Source organism: Camelus bactrianus, chromosome 27 (genome assembly GCF_048773025.1).
Source record: "Camelus bactrianus isolate YW-2024 breed Bactrian camel chromosome 27, ASM4877302v1, whole genome shotgun sequence".
NCBI lineage: Eukaryota > Metazoa > Chordata > Mammalia > Artiodactyla > Camelidae > Camelus > Camelus bactrianus.
Genome location: NC_133565.1, coordinates 30,205,195 through 30,232,104, shown reverse-complemented (window position 1 = coordinate 30,232,104; position 26,910 = coordinate 30,205,195). Strand labels below are relative to the sequence as shown.

The 26,910-nt window shown below is 54.0% G+C and overlaps 1 protein-coding gene, 1 long non-coding RNA gene and 1 other non-coding gene across 7 annotated transcripts in view; 1 reads left to right on the top strand and 2 right to left on the bottom strand.

The window, feature by feature from the left end:
• RASGRF1 (Ras protein specific guanine nucleotide releasing factor 1) overlaps positions 1–26,333 on the bottom strand; it is a 95,022-nt gene extending 68,689 nt beyond the window's left edge. For 3 of the 5 annotated variants that reach the window (XR_012502605.1, XR_012502607.1, XM_074353943.1), the window contains exons 1-3: positions 25,577–26,333; positions 7,373–7,479; positions 63–210 (exon numbers count right to left, since the gene is read on the bottom strand). Coding sequence is in view for 2 of the 5 variants with exons in the window: in XM_074353943.1 (XP_074210044.1) it covers positions 63–210; positions 7,373–7,479; positions 25,577–25,852 (531 nt within the window). In the remaining 3 variants the exon portion in view is untranslated. The remainder of the gene's footprint in view (positions 1–62; positions 211–7,372; positions 7,480–25,576) is intronic. The other 2 variants (XR_012502606.1, XM_010955176.3) reach the window with 2 other exon arrangements.
• On the bottom strand, positions 4,186–4,258 carry TRNAA-AGC (transfer RNA alanine (anticodon AGC)). Its single transcript has one exon. It is a non-coding gene; the product is annotated as a tRNA-Ala (tRNA).
• LOC141575211 (uncharacterized) overlaps positions 24,750–26,910 on the top strand; it is a 51,064-nt gene continuing 48,903 nt past the window's right edge. Inside the window, exon 1 of the long non-coding RNA XR_012502609.1 lies at positions 24,750–25,103. This is a non-coding gene — a long non-coding RNA (uncharacterized LOC141575211). The remainder of the gene's footprint in view (positions 25,104–26,910) is intronic.

Genomic DNA, 26,910 nt, shown 5'->3' with positions numbered 1-26,910 from the left:
GACGCTGGGTCTGGGGCCTGGGCCCCCAGCTGGCCACCCCTGTGCCCCTGGCCCACAGTCACCTCTGCCTTGAGCCGCTCAATCTCGATCTCCCCATCCTCAATCTGCTGCCGTAGCTGCTTGGCCACTGTCTTCTCGGTCTCCACGATCTGCAGCAGGTGCAAGTACTTCTGCATCAGAGCTTCGTGCTCCGTGGCCAGGGTCCGGTAGCTGCGGACAGATGGGCACGGCAGATTAGACACTGACTCCTTGTCCTCTACACATCCAAGCAGGAGTGGGGCTCACCTACTGGCTGCCCTTAAGAGAAGGTCCTGACTCCCAGACACAGTGCCCGAGGCCTTGACCTGGCTGCTGTGCTGGCGTTGATTGCTCTGGCCCCTTCCCCAGCTCTGGGCTCACACTCTGACCTCTGGTTCCTCCACTGGTTCTCTGCTCACCTCGCCCCACACCTCACCCCTCTGGGCCTTTGCACAGATAGATCTTCTGTCTGTAACAGGCCTCCTCCCTCCTTCTCTCTCTGGGCTAGCTCCATCCTCCTTCCCAGAGCGGGTCCCAGTTGAAATGTCATCTCCACGAAGCTTTCCCTGCCCTCTCCCCCAGACCGTGTAGGGTGTTCCTGCAGTACACTGGGCTGCTATTACCACAGCACTGGCCAGATGATTGGTTGTTTTCAGTTATTTCTGTTCCCTGAGGAGAGCCTGCATTCTCTGAGGGCATGCCTGTGCTGCTTAGCCCTGTCTCCCCAGGGCCTAGCACAGTGTCTGAGACTAGAAGATGCTCAGCGAACATCTGTTCCCTGGATGCAAGTGAGTGGATGGATGACATACAGAGGAGGGTCAGGTACCTAGATTCCACCATCTGAAGAACCTGCACAGTATACCTGGGTTCCAAATCGTGCACCACAGGCTGTTAGCGCTGTAAGATTAAGAAGAGAGGCTAGCAACAAGGACCTGTAATCAGGGAAGACTTCCTGGAGGAAGATCCCCCCTCTCCCACCAGAATTGGAACCTAGGCCTTCTGACTCCAAACCCAGCATTCTGGGCATGTGCCTATTCAAGAGTAGCCTTGGGTGGAAGGCCTGTGTTGGGGATAATTGGCAATGGGGCTGGATGTTTAGGTGGGGCCAGATCAGATAGCACCCCAAAGGGTCAGAGGAGTGAAGAAGTGGCCCCAGCATTTGTGTAAACGACCATGTCTCAGATTTGCAGAGCATCGCAACTAGGGGGAGGGTGGGAAGGTGGGACTTGGAAGATTAGCAGGGCAGGTGGGGAGCATCACGTGCCCACTTCTCCCTGACACCCACAGCACCAGCACTTGAAGGTGTCAAAGTGGGGAGAAATCTGATTCCATAAAGCGGGTCCAGTCTCAGAGGGCAGAGAGGCTCTGAAAGGGAACCCCAACATTCTATGGGGAAGGTGCCCATCTGGGTAGCGCACGGGGCAGGAGACTTGAAAGGCAGGCACAGACTGGGAGGGAAGGTTTAGCGGTCTCTGGGAGTGTCTGCAACGAGGTCTGTGGTCCAGGTCTCCAGTCCTCCCTCTCGGACCCAATCTGCCTGGGCTCAGCCCCAGCTCCCACATCCACCAGCTGAGGGACCTTGGACTGTCCCTCTGCCTCTCTGTTGGTCCCCAAGGTCCTTCCTGCCCTTTGCGCCTCCACCCTTGGCCACCTGGCGTTAGTCCCCAGCACCCAGAGGAACTGGGTCCCTCTCTGGGGTCACCAGCTCTATCTTTCATTTGCCAGACTGAGAGGACATTTTGCAGTCTGACATCTACTGACAGGACCTTCCGGGTACCCTGGATGTGGCTAGTCTGTGGGGTGCCGGGTGAAGGACACTGGCTTTTGTCACAGACTCAGGAGCTGTGTCACACAAGGTCCTGAAGTTCCCTCCTGGCAACAAAGAACAATAACAGTTTCCGTACAACCCCCCAGGTTTGCAGTCAGGACCCCAGGAGGCCGAGGGCGGGAAACAGCTTTGCTATTGCAAGGAAGGGGCTGGGTAGCGAGGTGGGGGGCAGTGGAGACTACATACAGCCTGGTCCCTGGTGGGGTCAGAGAAGGAGGCCACCCCAGCTGTGCCCTGAAGGTGGGAGGGAACAGAGGGGCAGAGCTGGCAGCAGCCCAGCAGGGAGCAAAGGATGGGCAAGGTCCCAGGGGACAAAACCCCATCCACAGATCAGAGCTACCGTCTTGCTCCCCAACCTGCTTCTAAAAATAACAGGCTCTAAGAGAGAATTCTTTGGTTTGTAATACTACTTGATTAAAATGAGGATTTTGTGCTTCTCTTATTAAAATGAATTTAAACTAGAATATCAGGTTTTAAAATTTTCCGAATTTCCCAAGAGGCTGAATTGTCTTTACTTGCAAAGGAAATTCAGCTGAGAGCATGAAGGAAGCCTTTTTCACATCCCCACACCTCTCTCCACTCCAGGGGTGCGAAAATCCAGGGCCTTCATTAGTTTGCTGAGTGACGGCGCTCTGAAGCCTGGTGCTTCAGAACCGGGAGTCAGTTTTATCTGCAGGACGATTTGATCCAGCTCTGCCTCCCTTTCTTCCCTTCACCCTCCCGCTCTTCCTCCCTCCCTTCCCTACTCCTTCCCCTGCTCCCCCCTCTTCTCCTTCCCCTCCTCCCTCTCATCAATCAGGATTTAATGAGCACCTCCTTGTGCAGCCCCGTCTTTATAGACTCACAGACTCTTGGAGCTGGAAGGAAACTCAGGAATCAAGAAAGGCCAATGGTCTCATTCTATAAATGGAAACTCAGGCCTCAAACAACAGTCAGTGAGCATCAAAGCTGGAGCTGGAATGGGGCGCAAGTCCCTGAAGACGCAGGTCTTCACTCTCCCGCGCGGCCGGCTAGCTGGGCGCACAGTCCTCACTGAGATGCAGACCGTAAGTCACACTCCGTGTTACATTCTGTACACTGCCTGCTGTATATACACATACCACAGAGGCATCCCGTAGTACTAGAATATTATGCATACAGTGGGAGAGCACATGGCGTCCCTACCCCTATTCATACACGACAGTGCTTATTCTTGTCTACAGAATGTATCTACTATGTGTATGTAAATAAAAACTAAATTAGGCACATGCAAGAATACCCACTACTCATTCTCACCGTGGAAGAGAGCCAGTCTGTCCCCTGACACACACACGCACGTACACTCGCGATGTATGCGATGATCTGAGGTTAAAGAACGCTCGTAGTCTATCGTCCCCTCTTTGGTCACACAGCCAGCTTCCCAGGGAAGAATCTGTGGCTTATGTGGGCCCAGGAGCTGCCTAACAAGCCCAGTGTAAGCCAGACTGGCTGGTGGTGACTATTCTAGGGGAGGTGGCTCTGTTTCCCTTACCAGTGACCATTGCTGTGACCCCCGCCCCAGTCTGAGGCCAAAAGGGGGATGTTCCTCTGAGGCCACTGGGTTGACTCAGACCCCAGGGCTTGACCAGGGAAGACAAACCATCAGCATGTACAACTGGCCCTTCCCCCTGGCTTCCAAAAGGATGGGAGAAGCTTTCGTTCAAAGACAGGTGGTGCCATTTGGCCCAATGGCTCCTCTTTTGGGGAGGGCAGGTTTCTGGTTTGTTGGGAGTCACAGAGCCCAAAGCTGGGAGCCAAGATCTGGGGCACCCCAATTTCCACTCAGGAGCCACCCTCTGTGTGCCACTGAATCTCACTGGCTTCATCTGTCAAGTGGGGCTGAAGGGACCCACTCACTGGGCTGTCATCAGGAGCAAACAACACACTGTGTGAGAGCTTCCAGGCCCTAGCGGACGGCGCGGTGGACAGAGGTCCCCACAGATGCAAACACTCGCTGTCAGGCTGCTGGAGGCCCGCGTGGGCTTGGCAGCACTTCTGTCAACTAAGTGATTCACAATTTATTGGCTACTTGGAACCAACCTCTAATTTAGTGAGTTACTTACGGAATTATTGTCCTCTCTGTGACAGAATTCTAAGATAGTTCCAAGATTTCCTGCCTTGGTTTGCAGGCCCTGCATAATATAAATGTGGTAAGTTTTTACTCCTGTTACTAGGTTATGCTGAATGGCTTAGCTGATAGGCAGATTAGCTAGGTGGGCTGGACCTAATCATATGAACCTTTTAAAATTTTGTTTATTTCTTTGGGGAGAAGGGGAGGTAATCAGATTTATTTACTTATTTATTTATTTAATTTATTTTAATGGAAGTACTGGGGATTGAACCCAGGACCTCGTGCATGCTAAGCACGCGCTCTACCACTGAGCTATACCCTCCCCCTTTCACATGAGCCTTTTAAAATGGGGAGTTTTCTCTGGCTGGCCACCGAAGAGGAGGTTGGAGAGTTGCGGCTGGAGAAAAATTTGAAGAAACCAGGCTTCAGGATGGAGGGCGCCACACAGCAAGGAATGCAAGTGACCTCGCGGAGCTGAGAGCCATCCCTGGTTGACAGCCAGCAGGGAAACAGGGACTGCAGCCCTACAAGGAACTGAATCTTGCCAACAATAGGAATGAGCCTGGAAGCAGAGACTTCTCCAGAACCTCGAGGTTAAGAGGCCAGTCTGGCTGATTCCTTGATTTCAGCCTGTGAGACCCTAAGCAGAGATTGCACCCGAGCCCAGACTCCTGACCCGGGGAGCTGTGGGATGGCAAATGGGTGTTCTTTTAAGCTGCTTCGTTTGTGATCATTTGTCGTGGAGCAATAGAGAGCTACAACATTCTCTCTCACTGATATAATTCATTTTTAAAATTTGAGGTTTAATGCTCATATGATGGAAAGCACAGACCTCAAATGCACAGTTTGGCTGGTTTTGATAAATGCCTACACCCTAACCGAGATAAAGGTAAAGTCCCCTCGTGCCCCTTCGCAGTCTATCCCCACCCCCGAAGCAGCTACTGTTTGGATTTCTATCACCCCAGTTTAGTTTCGCCTGGTTCAGAGTCTCATGTAACAGGAATCAGACAGCGTGTCCTATTTCGTGTTGGGCTCTTACTCAGCATATCAACGATAAAATCCATCTGTTTTGTTACACGTATTTGTCATGAATTCCTTTTTATTGCTGAGTGGTATCCCATCGCACAGAGGCATCAAGGTTCCTTTCTGCATCTGCCTGCTGATGGACACCTTGGCTATTTCTAGCTTCCTATGGTGTATCAAGCTGCTAAGGACATCCGCATGCAAGACTTTGGTTGATGGTTTTCATTTCTCTTAGATAAATACTGAGAAGTGGAACTGCTGGGTCATAGAGTAGGTATACTCTGTATGTTGAACTTTTTAAGGAAGTGCCTAACAATTTTCCGAAGTGGCTGAACCACTTCGTGCTCCCACCGGCGTGGTGTGAGTTGTGGTTACTTGGCCCCATCTCTACTATTTGGTGCTGTCAGTCCTTTTTAATTCAGCCCTTCTGGATTCTACAGGTAGTAGTATCTCATTGTCTCCAGAAAATTTTTGTATGAATTGATTTTCTAAATCAATATAGTCCTGGTTATCAAGAATGTGTAGCAAATTAGAATTCTATAATGTTGCAACACTTAACAAAGCCCCGTCGCAGACATAATTTCATTTGGTTCTCAAAACAACCCTGCTACTGGCTCTGGTTTAGTGCTGGGGAGCCTGAGGTCCAGCTCTTCTCCCTAAATCTGGGTTCTTCCACTCGATTCCATTCTCCACAATGCCAGCAAATTCCACTCCAAGTCGTACCTCTGATCATGTTACTCCCCTGGTGTAAAACCTTCAGTGGCTCCCTACTCTTCACAGAGGAAAGGTCAAACATCTCAGCTGGGTATTCAAGACCTTTCTGATCTGGTTCCAGCCCAATGTCCAACCTCATCTACCTTCTGACATCCAAACTTGTCTCTTCATTTTTCTTGGAATTCTCTTTCCTGTATCACTGCCTTTATTTAAGGCCTTTGGGGGGCTGGAGGAGGGACTGAAGTGCTCCTGTCTAAACCCGTTAGATATGAGCCCTCAAGACCCCTTCTCAGATCAAATGTCACCCCATTTCCAGCTTCCCCAGATTCCTCTACTTCCCTGAAGACGAAAGTATGTCTCTCTCCTTGTACGTCACACAGCCTTCACACGCCAGAGCTTTTTGTACATCTGTCTAATGTTTTCCAGACTAGGCTGGGGAATACCTGTGTTGCATCCATCCCTGTTTGCCCTGCACCTCACTCAGAGCCTGACTCTATTGGTTCAATGTGAGAACTTGGTTCCACAGCTGGACTGGACACTCCTTAAGGACAGGGATGGACACAGCCTGACCTTAGGGCCAAAGTCAGTCCTATAGCCATAATAAAGGGTGTCTGGTCAGCTAGCTTGACCCTAGGCTCAAGCAAGGGCCCTATCCATCCATCCATCTATCCATCCATCCATCTATCCATCCATCCATCATCACCGTGATGGATCCATCATCCATCCATTCCTCCAACCATATATGGTTTTAACACTCATCTATTTATCATTCATTTACCCTCTATTCATCTATTGTTCATCTTCCTTATATAAACTCAACACTACATAAACCCAACACCCAACCGTGCATCCATCCTTCATCCATTCATTCATCCTTGCGTTCTTCCAATCCACATTAGTTTATCGGGCCCTGGGGACGCAAAGAATCCCACTTGTTTCCTGCCCCCAGGAGCCTACATTTTACAGAAAGGTAGACACAGAAACGTAATACTATCCAGTCAGAAAGATCCACTGCTCAGAGGGGTGAGTCTGGGTGTCCCTGCACCCTGACAGTACTCAGCTCTGCCAGGGGATCGTTAGCTGGTGCCACACCCCAACCCACAAACCCATCGTTTCCCCAAGACCCAGAACGACTCAGTCCAGCTTGGAAGCCTCCATTTTCTCTGCAGCATATACTTTCCTCTTAGGTTTCTCCCCACCCAGCCCAGCGAGTCCCTCTAGAGAGGGGCACACAGTGCTGGGAATGAGAGGAAGAGCGGATCTGCAGTCCCTGAGCATCCAAGCTCAGAGAGGGTTAGAGAATTTCCATCTATAGATGAGAAAACCAAGGCCCAGGGAAAAGACAGAACTAGTTCATGTCCTGCAAATCAGTGGCTGCATCTGGGTTAGAACTGTGATGGTCTTAGACGCTTGTGGCCATAAGACCCTGTAATCCAACCAAATAGTACTCAGATCCCCTGGTGTGAAAAAAGGAGCTTGTCGGGTTGAAGCAGGGGGGAAGCTGCAATGCTGCTACTCATGACACTTGGCTCCCTGTGCACCCTGGGGAGGCATGTCCCAGAGCCCCGGGGTCTAAGGTGGACCTGCCAGGACGCCCTTCTTACAGCTTTCCTTCTCCTTTCCTGGGACTTGGTTTTGCTCAGGACAGGGCTCTTGGATTCAATCTCTCCCGCCTGGACTGTGGGGTGGGTGAGACGTACCTGGCATGAGCGATGGCTGCCACCCACTCATCACAATCCTTGGCGTCCTCCGTCCTCAGCTCCAAGGCTTTCTGGTTCTCATGGCTGAAGTTGACCGTGAAATAATGCTGCACCAAGAAGAGACATCTCCGATTACCAGCGTGTCCATAGAACCGGCAGTGTCTCCTGCTATCAGTCTGGCTGTTTTGCAAAGCGCCTCGTTGCCACATCAGCTAGGCATGGATTCATTCCTTGTGATCATCGGAATGCCATTCTATTTAGTAGTTTCAAACTCTCAATTAAGGCAGGCTTTGTACGATGTAACAAAACCTATGCTTAGGCTATTGTAAGAAGGAAGCAAAACACACAAAGCCCTATTTGCCAACAAATTGCAAAAAAGCCAGTTTTAAAGCATCAGGTATGCTGGGAAAAAGGTAGAGAAAACACACCAAGAGAACATCCCTTTGGGGACCGGGCACCAATTCAGTGCAGGATGCATTTAATTCACTCCATAAAAATGTTCTACACGTTTTTCTAGATCCTGGTGTTCGAGCAATGAACAGACAGACATGGGCCCTAGCAGAGCCCCCTGGAAGCCAGCTCTGTGTGTAGATGACTGATGTAGAGCCGGGGCAAACTTGGGGCCTGCTCCCCAAGCTCCTGGGGCAGCAGAGGAGCCCACAGCAGACACACATCTGTAACATTGTTCTTTGAATTAATACACCTAAAGCTCTGAGAACAAAGCCTGAAACATGGTAAGCACATATGTTGCCTATAATTAATGCAGTACAATGATCATTACTGTCATGGAGGTAAGAAAAAAGTGCCCAGAGAAAGCCACCCACAGATTCAGCCCGGGGAAAGCAGGAGGCCTTCCCAGAGGATAGGGCATTGGCTGATTCAGGTCTTATTGCAGTTGACAGAAGTACGTGGGGAGCAACATGGACATCTAGAGTGCACAGCGTGGTCAGGGGGTGGCGGGGCAAGCCATGGAAATAGGGATGTCAGAGACGAGGCTGGGCAGGTGGGCAGGGCCTGAGCCGAGGGATGAGGTGGGAGGAGAGCCAGAAGGACAACCCTCGGTTTCTGGCTTGAGCAACTAGGTGGGTGGAGGTGCTATAGACTGGGGAGGCACTGGCAGGATAAAGGGCAGGTGTCAGTGGGTGAATGAAGGCAGGGAAGTGGACATGCAGACTGTGGGTGTCTGAAGGCCGTGTCGCTCCAGGCTGCAGACAAGGGTCGGGGGTCCCAGTCTAGGGTGGAGAGGGAAGCCAGGAGAGGGCTCAGTCAGAGACAGGGTGCACTAGCAAAGTGCTGGGGCCCCACCTTCAGAGGCCTCTGGGGTCTGGTCCTGGTGAAGCCAGGAGGAGAGAGGCAGGTGGTGAGGTGCAAAGAAGGACCCCCAAGCCTGCCTATTCAGAAGAGGCACCGCAGGTCACAGTGCAGTGCCGTGTCGGAGAGGGTGCCGCCCCTTCCCTCCATTCCTTGGTGCCCAGGCCGCAGGGAGGAGCAGCACAAGGCACATAAACTTATTTTTAGCTTCTGCTGACATTACTGTCTTTCTGTTAATTGTCACTTTTGGTGGCAGCCAGTGTGTGTGTGTGTGTGTGTGTGTGTGTGTGTTTGCAGAGTCAATGTCTCTCACTTGTTTCCTAGGAAACAGATAACTGGGCTGCAGAGTGAAGTGTCAGCTGCAGCCTCAAATAACTGAATTGGGAAGGTTCTGGGGGGCACTCGTCCCCCTTGAGAAGGGAGCAGGTGAAAAACGGAGCTGCAGGTGCCTCCCCAGCGCTCTCCCCATCTCTCGAGAGATGGTGAGCACACAAATGCTTCTTCCCCATGATCTCATTCATTCCCACATTCCCCAAGTGGAACAGGTGTTATTCTCTGTTCACAGCAGATGAACTTGAGCTGCAGAGAACTCAAGCCACTTGCCCAAGGCCACACAGCTGGAAAGCAGAGGAGCCAGGATAACTGGGCACCTGCTGTCCACTCGGGCTCTGGGCTTGGCACTTGGGATGTGAAGATGGAAAAGGCAAGGTCCCTTCCTGAAGGAGTCTGTGGACAGGTGAGACTAGAGGTTGTAACTCAGGAACAAGGCACCCTCAGTACACGCAGACTCAGTGGGGTTGCTGGGTCCCCGAGAGCCCTGAGGGGGATGTCCCAGAGCTGGATGGGCCCACTGGTGGCACCAGGCTGAGTTCCCAGGGTAGGAGTGGTCTCCTTCCCCGCTGGGCTGCCAGGGGACCCAGAGCTGCCAGCCCCGGGGAGGAGCCGGGGTTGGGGGAGGCCCCTGAACCTGTCCCCTCAGAGCCACATGGAGTGATGGGCTTGGCTGAGGCCCCTCCCTCAGCCAAGCGGCCCTGGTTCACAGAGAAGGAAAAGGCCATGTGCAACCCTTGTGTACTGTAGTCTCTCTGCAATCTCAAGCCAGCTGGAAAGCTAACCTCCAGCCTGGGCCTGAACCTGGCCTTCAGAGACCTCTGGCTTTTGACAGGTGCTGGCCCTCAGCTCCTCAGACCAGACCCAGGGCTCCTGGAGGCTGCAGAAAGGTTGTTGCAGGCTTCCAGAGGCTCCTTCTCCACCCACTCCCATCAACTCCACAGTGAGATGCTAGTCCATCCATCTGTCCCTTCCACTGCTATGGGGCATGGCTTCTGTCCCCGTCACCGCCGTTCTAGGTCAGGCCCTGTGACCTTTCTCCTGGGCTCTTGCCAGAGTCTCCTATAAGTGTCCTGCATCTCTTGTCCTTGGAGACAGCACCTAGACCCTGAATAACCCACGGGCTGGAGGTTCAGGTGAAGTGGTCCGTCGGTTGGAGGGATGGGCACAGGGCTGAAGCAGCAGGCAGGACCCAGAAGATCTCATCTCACTGCATCTTATACTAAGCAGGCCATGGATGCCTGCCTGGAGTGGCGGAGGGGCGGATCTGGGGAACGTGCAGAGGGTTTTCAGGGCAAAGGCCAAAGGGCATGCAGTGCTGGCGGCTGGGGGAGCCTTAGCCGTAGGTGAAGGGGAAACTGGAGGACCCAAGCGTGATGCCAGCTTCTCAGCACACGTTATCACCTCGCTGGAAACACAGCTACTCCGGGAGTTAAGTGTCTTACCCCCATTTAACCGGAGAAGCGGAGGCAAGTACCATGGTTTGCCCAAGGTCACCAGCCAGGAAACGGCACAGCTGGGCCAGGCCTCAGGGCTGCTCTTGGCCCAGCTGTACTTCCGCTGCCCTGGACGGCCCAGGGTGGAGTAGAAGTGCCCCACCTGACTGGAGAGCAGCGTGTTCCCTCTGTGCTTGTAAACCTTCCCCCTGACAGCTGCTTTACACAACCACGTTGCCCAACTGACTAGTAGAAAGTGTTCGCTGAGGGGAAGTAAACTTCCACCCAGCAATTCTGAGTCATCACAGATCCTGACTTCGGGCAGCCGAGTGAATGAGACTATGCTCTACGTGGGAATCTGGGAATCGGGAGATGAGGGAAGGGAGCTGCCCACAGAGGGAGAGACAGAGATAGAGGGGGAGGGAGGGACAGACAGAAGGTGAAGCGCACAGAGACACAGAGAGGAAGCACAATGCACGGGGGAAGAACAAAACCCACACACACAGAGGGAAAGGGTGCGTTCCGGACTCCAGGAAGATGCTACGGAAGAGGGAAGCTGGAGAATTGAAGGAGACTGAACGAAAATGTCAGATTCTCAAATCTGCATGCAGAAAAGTCCAACAAACAACCAGTGATGTGGGAAGGGAAGGCGCCTGTGATCTTGGGAGGCCTTACTGTGTGCCTGGCACTGTGCACACGCTGTCCTGGGCTCCCGTGGGAGCCTAGCCACCTGAGAGGTAGGCGACACGACCACTTCACAGCGGGGGCTGAGGTTGGAGGTGTGAGGTGGCCGGTCCATGGGCCGAGCCAGGAGTGGAGTCCAGGTGGACAGCGGCTCAGATTAGTCCAGGGCTCGACCACCATCCCCCATTGTTCTCGTCACAGTGATGGACAAGTGAGCGCCCAGAGTTGAGTGGGGGCAAGTGGCTTCCTTGGAGGGATCCCTGGAGATGGGGTCTGATCTGGTGCCAGTTATCAGTTGACCCAGAGTATGACTTGGGGCAAGTAAATCTCATCCTCCTTGTGGTCCTCAGTCTCCCCATCTGTGAAATGGGCAGTTAGTTAGATAAGCTGAGCCCTAACTTCTTTGAGTTCCATGCTATCTCTCTATCTCTATTTACATAGTCATATACATTATCCATCTGTCTGTCTGTCTGTCTACCTACCTATCTGTTGAGAGGGAGGAGGGAAGGCCAGAAAGGGGGCAGGAAGACAGACAGCATGAGTGAGAGAGAGAGTGTGTGTTCTGAGACCTTCCCTGGAGTTCTGGATAGGCCTTGGGTGGTTTCCAGTCCACCCCCAACCTCAACCCTCCGGAGGCTCTGGGTGTGGCTCTGGCCTGGCCCTCTTCTCTGTCAGGTTCAGGTGTGCAGCCTTGCAGTGGTCAGAGAGCCTGGTGTGGGACTGCGCCCCAGGGGACACAACACGCTGGATCTCAGGCTGGCTCAGGCTGGGGGAGGGGACGGTTTGTGGGCATCCCTCCCTCCCTCAGAGGATTGCCTTCTCCCCAAGGCCTCTCCTTCCATGGAGCCTCCCAGGCCTGGATGACCTGTGGGCCTTGGACTGCTCAAGGCCAGTGCTGGGATGGCTTCATTTGGGGAACCCAGAGCCCATGTAGAGCCTGGTACCAAATGAGTACCAACAAATGGCTGAAGGAGGAAAGAATGAACAGACACACGAATGTTACATCCTCCGCAAATCTCTGATGTCTCCATAAGGCGCCCAGGAATCTGTGGTCCTCATTCTCCTGCTCTTGTTAATATCAATGGTAATACGGCACCGACCCTCCTGAGCACTTGCCTCGCGTTGGCCACACTGCCAGGTGTGGCTGCATCTCTCCCAGGCACAAGCCTGAGTGGGGAAGGCGCTTTGTTAGTGGGGCTCTGAGGCTGCGAAGTTTTTCATCACCAATATAAGCTCATCCCCAAAAGCAGAGCCCTGGGGGTGGACACTGGGTGATACCATTTTCTCTGTGTCAGCCTATTTGCCACCTTTATCCTGCTTCCTGGCCAGTGTGGAGGGGTTGGGCAAACTTCTCCAGGCAAGCAGGTTCTGCTGCAGCAGGAAGATCAGGAGAAAAGGAGTTTTGGGGATGGTGTGAAAATAGCAAAGGTTATGAATGCCCAGGGATTTTGAAAGTGAGGGAAGGCAAGGATTTAGGGGGAACAGGAGACAGAAGAGGGACTTCTCATCGCCTCCTATTGGGTCGCTGCGATGAGACCAGGACCACACCTTGGGCATGCCCGGAAAGATGCCCAACCAACCAGAACTACATCTAAGCTTCTCAGAGTCTGGAGGACTCACACAGAACAGTATGCAGGGCTCAGCATGACCATGGGACAGGACCTGAGCCACATCTGCCACAACACTGTGATATGGATCTTCTGCAGAACAGCAACACTGGTCTGGAATCAGCCCTGGGGACACCCTAGAACTCTCCCATCCATATAGAGCTACATCCATGGCCTCCTCGGGGCACTGATGGGATCAGGACTCACACTAAATGTGATCAAGGATGTAGGATGAATTTGGAAACAAACCTGGGGTCTCCTCCAGGAATCCATGTTTCAATACTGAATCCTGACAGGCCCAACTGGAGTTGCTGGAACAGATCCAGAAAGGCAACAAAAGCAGAAACCACCAGTTGACCTTCCCTGACTTTGTGAGAGAAGCCAGACTTGGTGAACTACTCCTGGAGCCTCACCAAGGCTGGGCTGGGCCCGGGACTCCACGTGGGAGAGACCCAGGAGAGACCTGGAGCTTCCCTAGACCTGAAGCAACAGGTGGATACCTTGACTTGAGGCTTCCCCGGGAGTCCCAAGGTGGATCCAGAAACACACTGAGCATCAAAGCCAGACCACTATAACGACCCAGAACTACTCCAGGGGCCTTACGAGGTTCAGGGCAGAACCTGGGGCTTCACCCGGGCTGCCGGGTATCTCTGCCAGTGGGTCTTGACCGTGGCTGTACATTGGGCTCTGGTGTAACTAGTCTGGATGAGGCCTGTGCATCCCTTGGTGACACTAATGTGCAGTCCAGGTGGGGAACCACTCACTGCTCTAGACCTACACCTAGGGCCTCAGTGGGTTAAGAGGGATTGATCCAGAAATTACGTCTGTGACCACAAAGCTCCTAGGAAGGGATTCAGGTATCACACCTGGGGTTGTGCCAAGACCAGCATCGCGTCTGGGTTCTTGTCTTGGCTGGAGGAAATGTTCTAGAAGCACATCTGTGGCTTCACCTGGGCTGGAGGTGAACTGGGGCTTCACCAGGGCTGAGATCCTGGGCTCCAGCTCATGCCTGGCCCCAAGAAGCCCTCCCTCCCTCCCGTATGACCTGACCACTGGCTGCCCTGGCTGCCCCATGCCTGTCTGGGGCTGGAACTAGTTCCCCTTCTGCCTCAGAGATGAGCCTTTGCTTCTGAAATCCCCAGTGCCTGTATCATCGCAAACTTGTACCACTTAGGACAGCTAAAGCTGGCCCGAGCCTCTAGAAGTTAGGGAGGTGGGTTTGGAGCCCTGCCCGCTTAGCCTTTCCCTTCCCCTCCTGCCTGTCCCAACTGGGCTGCGACACCTCCACCGAACGTGGAGCATCGGGAAACCACTGACAGGCACGGTGACCAACCATCCCATTTCGCCCAGAACTGAGGAGTTTCCCCGGACACGGGACTTTCAGTGCTAAAACCAAGACAGTCCTGAGCAAACTGGGACGGTTGGTCACCCTACAAAACATGGAGAGATGCAAGTCCCAACGGCCGGGTCAGGGTCTGGCTGTGCTGCCCAGAGCCAAGGGCCTCCGGGCAGCCCCTGCAGCTCCCCCTGGCCAATGTGCACGACACTAACACGTGCCCTGGCCAACCACACACAAGGGGTCTCAATCCTGAAAAATACAGTTCTCTCGCCCTCGAACCCTCTACCTGAATGATTTCTCATTCATGAATTCAAACCCATGTTTTTCAGTCCCCACTACAACCCAGACACTGTCCCCCTCCTGTCAATCAAGGACAAACACGGATGCTGGCAGTGCTGGGCTTCCCGAAAGGCACGGGCACTCCTTACCATCGGGTCTCAGCGTATCTCTTTCCTGCTCTTTCTGGACTGTCAGATGAGTGGCGCATGTCCCCCTGGTCCCCTATCCTTCCCCATCAAAGTCATCATCAACTTGTAATGACTTTTTGCTTGTCTTTCCTGGTACAGCAGGGAGACCCAGTCTGGGCCACACATTACAGATACCTGGGAACTCAAAAAAACACAGATGCTCGAGCCCCTCCTCAGACCAATTAAAGCAGAATGTGGGAGCCGGGGAACAGGGGGAGGACAGGCTTTGGGTGCTGGTAGTTTTCAAGTCCCCCAGCTGGTTCCAGTGTCCACCCAGTGCTGGGGACCCTGAAAGGGAGCAAGTCTGCAGTGGAAGCACTTCTCCCCACGCCCACCCCCCGATGTTCTCCTAGAGACCACGGTCCTGGAGCCACTGCCGGGAGCAGCCACAGAGTCACCCACCCAGGAGTTCCCAATTATTTGAAGCAGTGACACAGAGAGGCCAGATTAGTGAGCTGTGTGTGTTGAGCTCTAAGTGTAAGTAAAAAGACAAGGAAGCAGGAGTGTCTGAGAGAGAGGAGTTGAGAGACCACGTAACTAGAGTGGGGACGGGCGAGGGGAGGGCAGAGAGCGATGGTTCCTGGTCCAGGCCGTGGAGACTCAGACACATGTTTTCTCCTTGGGGTCCATTAATTACCACTGTAATTATTCCAAGGGTCCTTCTCTTTGTGTAAGCTGCTTTGAACGGGCTCCTGTTCCTTTCAAACAAATGACTCCTGACCAGAATATCCCCAGAGCCTGGCGCTGTGCCCCAGACTGGGCACTGAGTTGCCTTCATTTGCTGAACGGGTGAATGAATACATTCGTCACCACGGCCCAGGAGCCCGGCTTATTAATTAATTGATTAATAGCAAAAGCCACAAAGCAGGTGGCAATGAGTTTGCTTCTCAGGCCTGGGCGGGTGAGCTGGCTGGAAGGGTGTGGGCACTGGCTTGTCATGAACAAGAACTATGTCCCTTCAGGGAGAGTGGGGGGCCTACCCACGCCACGAAGGCACTGAGCAGTCCTGCAGTGAAGGAGCCTCTTCCAGAGCCTATCCTGCCACAGAACGCTTTTGTTTTCATTTTTTGTTACATCTACCAACATTCCATAAAACCAGAGGTCTGAGGGCTTTGGGACCTGGGGTTGTGGCACACACCAGGCTTTGGAGTCACAAGATCTGGGTTTACATTTATTATTTAACCTTAGTGTCTTCAACATGTCTCTTCACTTCTTTGGGGATGTTTTCTCTTTCACAAAAAGGAGAGGATATTATCCACCTCACAGGGTTGTTTAAAGTAGATAATGTTATGAAAGCTCCTGGTTCATTAAAGTGCTCAACAACGGTTTTTATTTAAACCAACGGAATCATTTGCAAAGGCCAAGTGATGGGTCTAATCAACCTATCAGTGACCATTTACTAGGACACACACACACACATGCACGTGCATTCACAGGTGTGTGCACAAATAGGGTCCCTCTAAAACTCATGTCTGTCAGAATCTGTGAATAAGACTATTTGAAAATAGGGTCATTACAGCTATAATCAAGGTAAGGTGAAGTCACACTGGATTGATAAGAAGAGGCTCAGCCCCTTCAAATAAATAAATAAGTAAATAAAAGACAAACCAACCCCTATGCATGTACACGCCCACAAGAGCCATGGGAGAGGCTCAGAAACTGAAGAGCCATAGCTGTGCTAAGATCAAAGGATTATTACAAATCAGCAATTCGGGCCATTCTTTGCATCACCTTCGGCTCCTACTTCTTTTTCATTCCTGATGTTCAACTGGTTGCCAAGTTCTTCGCTCTGGATAGCTCTGGAGTCTGTGCCATCCCCTGTCCTCACTGTCGTGCCTGCTTCCAGGCTTCATTATCTCCCACTCAGGCCATTAAACTGCCCACTCTGGTCTCCCTGCCCTTGGTCTTGTGCCCTCTGATTCATCCTGCTTGACCAGAATCCAGACCCACCGTCCTGCCTGGGCCTCTGCTCATTGCCTCCTCCAAGAGGGCGAGGTGGGCAGGGTGGGTCGGTCCTTTCTGGATTGGTGTGGGAACACCAGCAGGGCTAAGAGAGGCCAACACTTCTGTTAAGCAGGGCCACTGGGGCCACGCTGTACCTACTGAAGCCCCTCTGTGTGCCAGGCACGAGGTGGTCCAGCTGGGGGGGGGGAGGGAGCAGCACTGATGAGCTGCACTGTGCTACAGAAGTGGTGAGAGAGGTCAGAACACACTCCCGGGGTGGCCTGGCCTGGGCAGAACACGACCTCTCCTGCAAGAGCCAGAGAGCAGAGTGGCCTCCCTGGGATCTCAGTGGTGAGAGGTAGAAAAGGACCCCAGGTGACGGGGAGGAGAACTGGGTTGTGGGGGTCAGCAGCGGGAAGAAGCACTGGCACTGTACACTTCTTTGCAACTTTTGAATGTTGAACCATGGGAATATATTACCAATTTTAAAGTTTTAAAATAAAAGGTGGGGGCTATCTGAGAGTGCCTGACTGACCATCCACTCTCCAGGTTCTTCAAGCTGTACCCTGTACTGTCTGGTCTCCAGGGCACTTCTTTTTGGGACCCCAGCGTTGCAGCCTCTTGAAGAGCGATGTTCCCTGAGCAAGCTTAGCCTGCCCTGAGAGCCAATGGGAGCCGCTGATGGGGTGGGCCTCTGTTTCTGCAGTGATTGTGCCCTCGAAGTTATCATCACTTCCCCACTGGTCCCCCTCATGCAAACCTCTGGGACACAAGTGCTCCTGCCTGATGGACTGCACCATGTCTTTCAGGAGGCAATGGGTGTCCCATAACTTGTTTCCCTTTTTGTCCAGGCTACCAGGAAGCTCTCAGATGTAATTACTTGCCTCCTCTCCTCATCTGTGCCCACATGGTATGGGCTCTCCTTCTGGAACATCAGCCCCCACCAGCCTGTTGATCTGATTAGAGCGGAGGGGAGCCCAGGTGACAACCAGTGTGGCCAGAGGGCGGGGAAGGCCCATTGAGAGAGAAAGAGGGTAGAGGGCGGCAGTGGCCTCCGGGCGAGGTGAGTGGGCACGCTGGGAATGCCGCATGACTGACTAGGTTCTTCCAAACTATTTCACTGACTTCTTGAGTTTGGCTGAGAGCCTAAAAGGCATTTAAACAAAATTGGTTACACTTCACGCAGACAGCCTGACAGAGGAAGAGTCAATCTACATTAGGTTTGCCTGAATTTCTAGATGGAGTTTTGGAATACCGGCTAAGGTTGCTAAAAATTCATTTATTCATTCACTCTTCTAAAATTAATTTTATTTTAAGGTCTGAGTTGGATTTTCCAATTTGAAGAACAAATCAAAATTCAACTAGGAAGTCTCTTTTTGAAAATAATTCTCTCTTTTTTTCTGGAGAAAGAAGCTGCATTAGCCTGCTGGATTAGTAAAATCTGGTCTTTAAGTGTAAACTGCTGGATTTGTCTATTGGCCTAGATGTCCACTGACCTTAGCAACCTAGAACTAGGAGGCCTGACATTTATTAGCAGAGAGAACTCAGGGCCCAGCACAAAACAGACACTCAGGTATTTGTTGAGAGATGAGCTCTGTCTACCTGAGCCTCATCTACCAAATGAGGATTACATCTCCCTTATGCAGAACCACAGCAAGTGCAGGCTTACTTTGGTGGTTACATGAAATGCTAAGCATGAGGAGGATTTTGTAATCTATCGGCTGAAAAGGTGCTCTGTCTGAGTGGTGGCTGCATGAGAACGTATGGAGACAGCACTTGGAGCTTTCAGGGGATGAGAATGTGACACTCCCTGCCACCGCCCTCCGAGCCCAGGGGGTGGGAAGCCGCAGAGGCTGTAGGGGGCAGTGCTGGGCATGCGTGAGCTAGGGATGGTTTTTGTGGTACAGCACTAGCACAGGCTGGGATGGGAGTCGGGGGGGGGGGGGACCTTCCGTGCTCTCGGCACTCCTCGAATTCAGGCCTTTGTTCCTGCTCAGTTCTACAGCCTCCTCTGACCTGGTCTCCTGCCTCCACGTGAGTCTTCCTCCTGTCTCTTCTCCCCCTGCGGTGATCTTCTGCCACAGAGATCACAGCAGCCCCTCTCTGGCGTAGAGCCCTGTGCTGGCTCCCCACTGTGCTCTGTAATGTGCACACAGGCTTCAGGAGCCAGCCCTGCCTCCCCTGCACCCTACATCTCCCGTCCTACTTGTCCCTTTTTAGTGGAGCCTCCCTGATGCCCGCAGGCTGGGGGAAGACGCTCCTCTAAGTGTGAGCACGGCTTGCTCAGCATGGTCTCTGCCTCCTGTCATTAACCCATCATGACGGTCCTTTGCCTTTCTCCTTAGCTACTGTGTGTGTGTGTGTGTGCGCGTGTGTGATGATCAGGTGTGCATTTTGGAAAGCGGTCTGGCTGCAGAGAGGCGCATGGAAGGGGGTACACAGCAGATGCAGGGAGACAGTGGATGGCATTAGTGCTGTTCTCCCAGCATTTCTGGAGCCCTGCTTTCAGGCACATGGTGAGTCTGCACTTCCCTGTTGACTTGCAACTGAAGCCATGTGACTTGCCTCGTCACGCTGAACTGTGGCCAGAGTGGGGTCACGTAGGGGAAAGCTTTAAGAGCCAGGGAGAGCTCCTCCCCTCGGCTGAGGTGGCTGTGGAGGGAGGTGTCAGGACAAATCTCTATCAGGCTGGGTCCCCGAGGGATCACAATGAGCACTGCCTCCTGCCAACCGCAAGGGACATAAAGCATGAGCGTGAAATCAACATTCATTGTGTGAATGGAGATCTGGGGGCTGGGTGTCACTGCAGCATGATGCTGCCCACCCTGACCAGTACACCGCTGACGAGGCTCCCACCTAAGTCCAGATGAGAGATGACGGTGGCCTGGACCAGAGCAGTGGGGGAACAGAGGGACACAGGTGGAGAGCGAGGCTTAGGAGGTAAAATCGACAGGGCTGGGTGATGGTGTGGAACCAGGCATGAAGGAAGCCCCCGCGGCCTTTTTTCCTCTTTTAGGGGCATGCCTGCTCAGATGTTTTCAGAAACTCACGGGTTCTTTAAGATTTTCCATCCTATCTTTATATCCAGAGTCAGGGCTCCGTGTTGACTTGCTTCAAACTTGCCAGAGACCCAGGTGATCTGGGTCACTGCTTCATCAAAGAAGAGCCTTGTCATAGGGTGAAGCCATAACAGCTACAATACATTGGTCAGACCTGCCGTGCCGCGCTGGGGCTTTACAAACAGCACACAGCACAGCACTCAGACAGGGTGCAAGGAGGGCTACGTGGTGGTCTCCATCTCACAGTCGGGGAAACGGAAGCTCAGAGAGGCTGAAGACCTTCCCAAGCTAGGAGGGAGCAGAGCCAGGATCCAAAGCCAGTTTGTGTGGCTTGAAACTCGCGGCTTTTCCCTAATGCCGCCTCCCTGCCAGAGGGGGAGTACCTCCTCAGTGAATGAGCTGGGAGTCTATGTGTTTGCGGGGCTGCGAGCTCCTCTCTGAGCAGAGGGCGGGCCAGCGGGGGTGTCCAAGGCTCCCAGCTGCTCCCTGCACGACAGTCGCCCTCACAGAGGTGTTTGGGCGTTGGCAGTGTTCTGGGCCCCTCTCAAGTGCACGCGTCACCAACGCTCCTGCATAAACATCAGGGGGCTGAGTCCTGTTCTTGGCTGCATGCACACGGGCACTGGCTCCGGGCGCCCACAGATTCCAGGGAAACTGGACGGTGGGGTGTGGATGCCTGCCTTGGTGAGTTTCCTTTAGACTCCTGGGATTTGAGGTACAAGGTTCCCACCCAAGCAGACACAAAAGCTGCTTCACACAAGTCACCAGAGAGACAGTGGCATACTTTTGCTTGCTGTTAATTCTCTCTCTTTTTCTACCATTTATCTTGGCAGAGGATGGTAAGTCCAAACAGTCCCCCAGCGCAAGTCTTTATGCTGTGCTTGTGGTTGGAGAGCTCAGGTTTTGGAGTTAGGCACGCTGGGGCTCAAGTGCTGGCCTTGCCGTGTACGTTCTCTGTATCCTTGAACAAGTTACTTACTATCTCTGAGCCTCAGTTTTGTCATCTCAAAAATGGATTGCCAGTGATAACCTCACAGGGCTGTTGGGATGATTAAGGAAGGTATTTTATGTAAAACATGCAGTCTGGGACATAGTTAAGTGCTTGATACGTGGTATTCACTGTTATTCAGTATTTTTGGTCCAGGGTTTTGAAGCATTCTGCTATAAGATTATATACACCTAAATCTGCATTTGTAGCATGGCAGGGCTGAAGGGCTTTTAGCCGTGACTTTTGGTGGTCAAATTTTTAAAGCGTTAATAAAGACAAAATTGTACATGGAACTCTGATCTATCAAGCAGTTAACAGTGAGACTGCTCTGATTGATGTGTGTAGGGGGGTAGCCCCCAGTGGTGGCCACCAAAGGGCCCCCACAGATGCCCTGGGGCTTCTCAGAGTGGCAGGAAAACCGCAGACGAGGGGACCTTCATGACTTGTCCACAGTTTGCGGGTGTGAGAAGGTTCAAACCACACTTGTGCCCTGGAGAACTGCCCCCATCCCCCGGTGCTGTCCTCCCTCTTCTGACAGGAGAGAGTCAATACCTGCTTGGCAGTGTCGGGAAACAGATCCGAGTGTGGCCACGCCAGCAAGTTTACCTGCACCCCTCTGGCTGCACTTGGGGAAGAGAAAGCAAAGGCTGACAAGCCAAGCCAGGGTGCAGACGCGCCTAACGCAGGGAAGTCCCAGAGGGACCGCGTGAGGCTCTGCCTGCTGGCACTGTCCTAGGCCTGCTGGGCCCCTGGAGGCTGAGTCATTTCACTGCAGGGCTCTGGGCCACAAGGCGGCCACCTGCAGGGCCTCTGAACTCGCCCTTTCAATCAGCCTGTCCCCTTCCACACTCACCCCCACTTGCCTCTGGGGCTTCATTCGCCTATGTGAGCAGCACCCTCAGCATGCCTGGGGAGAGGCCAGCGCCCCTTCTACCTCAGGCATCTCAGACCTGACCTCCTCAAGAGGGGGCTCACCGTTGGCCACGGCCCCCACGCCCGCCCCTCCCCCAGCTTTCCTCTCTTAGCTGCTGGGATTGCATACACCCAGGATTAAGGCAGATGCGTGGATGCAGGTTTCACTCCGTCCAATTAGACAGCAGGTCCTGCTCGTCCTCCACCTGAGTATCTCTTGATAAAGTCTCTACAGTAAAGACCTCGTTCCTTCATCTTTTCAGGGCTGCCACATCTATCACCAGACTATTAGTGACAACAGCACCCTGACTGATCTCCTGCCTCTGTTGGCCTCCTGCTCTCCCAGTGTGTACGTTCTAGGGGGAGGGAGACCCTTCACAAACCACCAGCCAAATACATCAAGTAATTTCAGCCTGTGATAAGCAACGTGGATGAAGGAGAGAGTGCTGCGATGGGGTACCTGGGGCTACTCTATGTCCCACAGTGAGGCGGCGGGTGTCAAGGAGAACTTTTAGGCTAAGACCAGCAGGAGGAGGAGAAGTTGGTTATGAAAGGCTAGGGGTGGGGTGGGGGGTCATTCCAGGCACAGGAGCGGCTGCTGCAGAGACTTTGAGGTGGGTATAGGGTGCAGGGTGAGGAAGGAGGCGAATGGGAAGGTGGGGCAGGATTAGCCGGAAAGACAGTGGCTGGAGTCTGCTGGGTCCTCCAGGTCATGCTTGAGAATTTGTATTTTTCCCTGAAGGCACTGGGAGCCACTGATACTTTCAGTGGCTTAGTACAGGATCTGGTTTGCTCTTTTGGAGCTCACTCTGGAGGCTTGCTGAGCCGAGGGGGACCGGGAGTGGGGTGAGGTGGGATCGTGTTAGTGCGTTCAGTACATCAAGCCTGACCCTGAGCTCCTGAACCGGGCACATGGTGATTACAGTGGGAGTGGATCTAAGGAGAGCTCCCCACTCCACTGTGAGCACTTTGAAGACAAGGACTAAGTTTTATTTTTCTCTGTATCCACAGGACTTAGCACAGGCCTGGCACTGACAGCCAATATGTTTACTGCATGAGCAAGCGGCAGTGAGATTTTAGTGCAGGCTTGTGTATGTACAGTCTGCTCCCGACCTTAGTCCCACTGTCACCAAGCCGAGGGGACAGTGACCTGGTACTTCCTTGTCCCAATTTAGGTGTAATGCCCGAGCCTCTTCAACCTTATTTCAACACTAGAAATATTTGGAGGCTGGGGTGGGGAGATGGGCACCCCACACAGTGAACCCTGGGGCCCCATGTCTGCCAGGCTGGGCCTGGTCTGGAACCATGGGGCAAGCTCAGCGGTCTGAGTCACTGGCACCAGGGGTATGCCGACAGCGTGCCAGGGCTCTGTGTCCGAGGGATGTTGCTTTTAGAGTGAGCTTATTCCCCTACAATCAGGTCCCCTACATTCTGATTGGCCGAGAGGCTGAATGTACTACAGCAACAGGAGGGCAGGCTTTGTGGTGAAGACAGCGCAGCTGCAGACAAAGAGCAGAGACCAGAGACTGGTTCCGCCTCTGCCTTGCTGGCTGGTGCTGATGAGACGGTTTCCTCATCTATAAACCAGGCATACTCACGGCCTCAGGGCCATTGTTAATATGTATCCAGCAGGCCAACCAGAAATGTGTCCTGTGAATGAGGACCAGGACAGGGACTTTGTCTTGTCTCCAGAGAAAGGCATCGACTGGGTGGACAACAGATACTACAGGGACCCCTCCACCCCCCAGCTTCTGGAGCCCCTGCCCACACCAGAGCTGAGGGTCTGGCTGGAGGGATCTGTCTGTATCCCTTCTGTTCTACAGGATTTAGGAAGAGCCTGGGGTCTACACTGTGACCTCTCCTCATCAAGGGGTGAGGCGAGTGCTGGGGTTGGTTTGGTCAAGTCCCCCATTGAGATGCTGGGGCTGGGAACAGGGGGACTCCATGGCAGAGCAGTGCAAGAAACACCAACGGTCAACCTCCAGGGAAGCTGAATCCAAATTCTAAGTCCAGGCCTTTGGGCCTTTGGTGTATGGGCTGCACGGTCAGAGAAGAGGTCAGGACTGAGCGAGCAGAGCCCAAGCCAATGTACGTGGGGTGCTTGCAACTGCTGGTGGGCATGGGAGCATGGCTGTGCCTGTCTGACTTCAGGAGGCCTTGGGTCCCAGGCCAGGGTTCCAGGACCTCGAGGGTGCACCAGATGCAGTCAGATCACTGCAGCAGCAGCCAGAGGAAAGCACATCATGTTGGGATGGGCCTGGCACTTGGTGCCTGGGCTCCCAGAGCACCCTTTGTATCCTGCTGTTAGAGCATCTTCACAGTGTGAGGTGCCATATTTATCTGTGTTAATCTTCCCTTGGAGCCGGGGACTGTAACGTTCAGCTTCTTAGGCCTATGACACAGCACAGGGACCAGACTGGTGCACAGTCAGTCTTCAGGACATGAAACATGGAATTAACATAGGATACACCATCTTCCTCCAGCCCTCCCTCCCTGCCTGCCCAGGAGCTCAGCTCTGTGCTCTGGTGTAAGGGGCCAAGGATGGGCTCCAGCTGGGGCTGTGGGCCACTGGTAGTACAGGTGGGCTTTGGTCTGCAAGGATTGGTGCTTTTCTGGAAGGCTGGCAAAGGGCAGCTTATCCAGGGCTGAGAGAGTGTCTCTGGACCAGCCCATGTCTGGCTCTCCCAGGTGAGTCCCCCAGACTGCATCTGTGCCTTTAGCTTAAGGAGCTGCCTGCTCTTTGCTCTACTTTGCCATCTGGGAGCCTCGACCTACCATGTGGTTTGTCATCCCTAGAGACCCACCGTCAATTATTTCTGCCCACATTTCCCAGGCCCCAGAAATCATCTCCTGATACCAATGGGCTGAAGGCAGGAAAGGAAGAGACGTGCTGAGGGGACTAAGCTCAGATCTCTGTCTTGACCGTTAGGAGGAGGGACTTCAAGGATGCTTTTATGTCAGCCAATTCAATCACCACCAGTCTGCATGCAATCCAATGGCTTTTAAGACCTCACTTATCTTCTCAGAATCTTAAGGCGGCCTCAACTCCTGGCATGATATTGGGCAAGTAAATTTCTCTCTCTTGGCCTCAGTGTCCTCATCTAAGCTGTAAGACCAGCTGGTTGGGTCACCATAGATCGCAGGTCCCTCCCAGCGGTTACATTTCAGCATCCACTGTCTTTGATTACCTTCCCAGAGGCAAGGGGACGGACTAGATGCCTTTGGAAAGTGCATCAAGCTTAAAAATTGCTCTCTCGCTGTCTGGTGCTCCCACTCAGCGGCCGCAGGTGCTACTCCCTCCCTCCACGCCAAAGGCGCACCCCCACCCCACCCAGGCTCCCCGGGAGATCCGGGCCTGGCCCTTTAGCCTGGCAGCTCCGGAAACGCTTGGGGCAGCGCTACAGCCGCGACTGCGGCGGTGGCGGAGGCGCAGGGGGCGGGGGAGTGAAGCGCCCACTTGTCCCGCGGCCTCCGCAGCGGCCTTGGCCCTGATCCCGGCTCGTCAGAAGGTCCTTAGAACCCCTCGGCTCGTTGCTCGGGCTCGGGGTCGGCTGGTAGTTCACCACCGGTCGACAGCACAGAAGCGACCCCTGTGGCCTCGCAAGCCCCCAACTTGGCAGAGCTAGCGCAGGCGCCTCTTCGCTCCCGGACGCGGTAAGGCAGGGGCCCGCGGCGCTCCGACGCCGCCGTCTCGCCCTTCACTAAGCGCCAGGAATTCCACCTCCCGGGTCCGGGGCTCTCCGGGGCTGAGGGGTGGGAGCGTAGGTGGGGAGCACCATTTCTGGGGGGATGTGAGTCTACATTCATTGTTTCTGTCTGGACCGCCGAAGCCGGGTCTCTCGGCGCCTCAGCTCCCTCCGCATCTCGGCGTCTCGGCCCCTCCGTGCCCGCCTCCCGCCGAGCTCGCCGGGTGAAGGGCGGCCGCAGCCCACAGCCGCTCCCTGCCCGCAGTGCCTGCCCCCTCTGGCCACCGCGGGGTCGCCGCCCGCATGGGCCAACCCTCCCCTCTCGCCGAGAGCGCCGAGAGTGGAGGGACTAAAGTTCGGGCGCCTCCGGCCGGCGGAAGGCCCTGAGCCCCGGGGGCCGCGGCCCGTACGCTGAGGGGTCAGACGCGGCGCTGGCCTCACCTGTTTCTCCAGCGGCTCCTTGGCCGAGAGCGTAGGCTTGGGGGAGGGCGCGCGGTCGCAGACGCAGCCCTCCAGCAGGTAGAGCCCCGAGGGCCGCGAGCTCGAGTCGCTCTCGAAGTAGAAGAGCAGGTTCTGCAGCAGCGCGAACCACTTGGTTTGCCATTTTGTGTTGTCCGAACTCCGCTTGCTCAGGTAGCCTTTGCGCGTGCCGTCCTTGCGCGCCAGTAGTCCCAGGGACGCGACGTGGCCATCGTTCAGCCGGATCCCCTTCTGCATGGTGCTCCGAGGCCAGCTAGACTCCACGCGCTTACATCTCCGCGCGGCACCCGGCAGCCCCTGTCCGTGCGCGCTGCGCGCTACCTCTCTCTGGCGCTCGTTCGCTCTCTCGCTCCTTCTCGCTCTCGCCTCCCCCTCAAATCTCTACACTCCGGGATCTGGCGCCGAGCCGCGGCTTCTGGAATCCAGATGTATCATGCCCCGCCAGAACCAATTCTCCGCTCCGCAGAGCCTCCGGGCCCGGGAGATGCGGCCCGACCCTCCCCCGGCGCCGGGCAAACTGTGGGGCTGGCGAGCTGCGCGCTGGCGAGGGGCAGGCGGAGTCATGTGACGCCGATCCCTCGAAGAGCCCGTTTCAGCAGCGCGGACAGGGACACACGCACGCAGCCCGCCGAGGCGCAGAGCCGCGCGCAGGCTGCACCTTGGCGCCTCCTCCCCCTCCCAGGACACTCACGCACACGCACAAACACAAATCCTGACCTACCTCCCATGATCTCCCCTTCTCCCTTTTGGGCGTTAAAAAGCAAATCAGATCAATTTTCGTTTAACCCAGTGGAACCCCGGAGGCTCTCCATCCCTAGAGTTTGCGTCTTTGCGCCCCGCCGCGGCGCACTGTAGACCTGGGTTAAGTCCCATTTGTCATTTTCTCCTCCAAAGGCTTCCTCCACGTACTTTATTTTTCTAATCCGAGTTAGATGGAAGAAGGTAGATGGCTAAATAGATCTGAAAGAGCTTTCAGCCCTAATATTTGCGTAATCGGCTGGGTCACATTCATTTTAGCATCCAGCCTCACTTCTGGTGGCTTCCCCAGCGACCTGAGGACAATACAGGCGGAGATGGGGGGAGCGTTTATTTTATTTTATTTTATTTTATTTTATTTTATTTTATTTTATTTTATTTTATTTTATTTTATTTTATTTTAAAGTGTTGCCATAATTACGGGCGCCACCCCCTGCGCCCTGAGGTCTGACTGGCGAGCCGCGGCTGGGAGTTTTCTGCAAATACCGCCCCCCCCCCCAAGCCTGAAGGCGGGCTTCAAACGCAGGCGCCGGGGACCA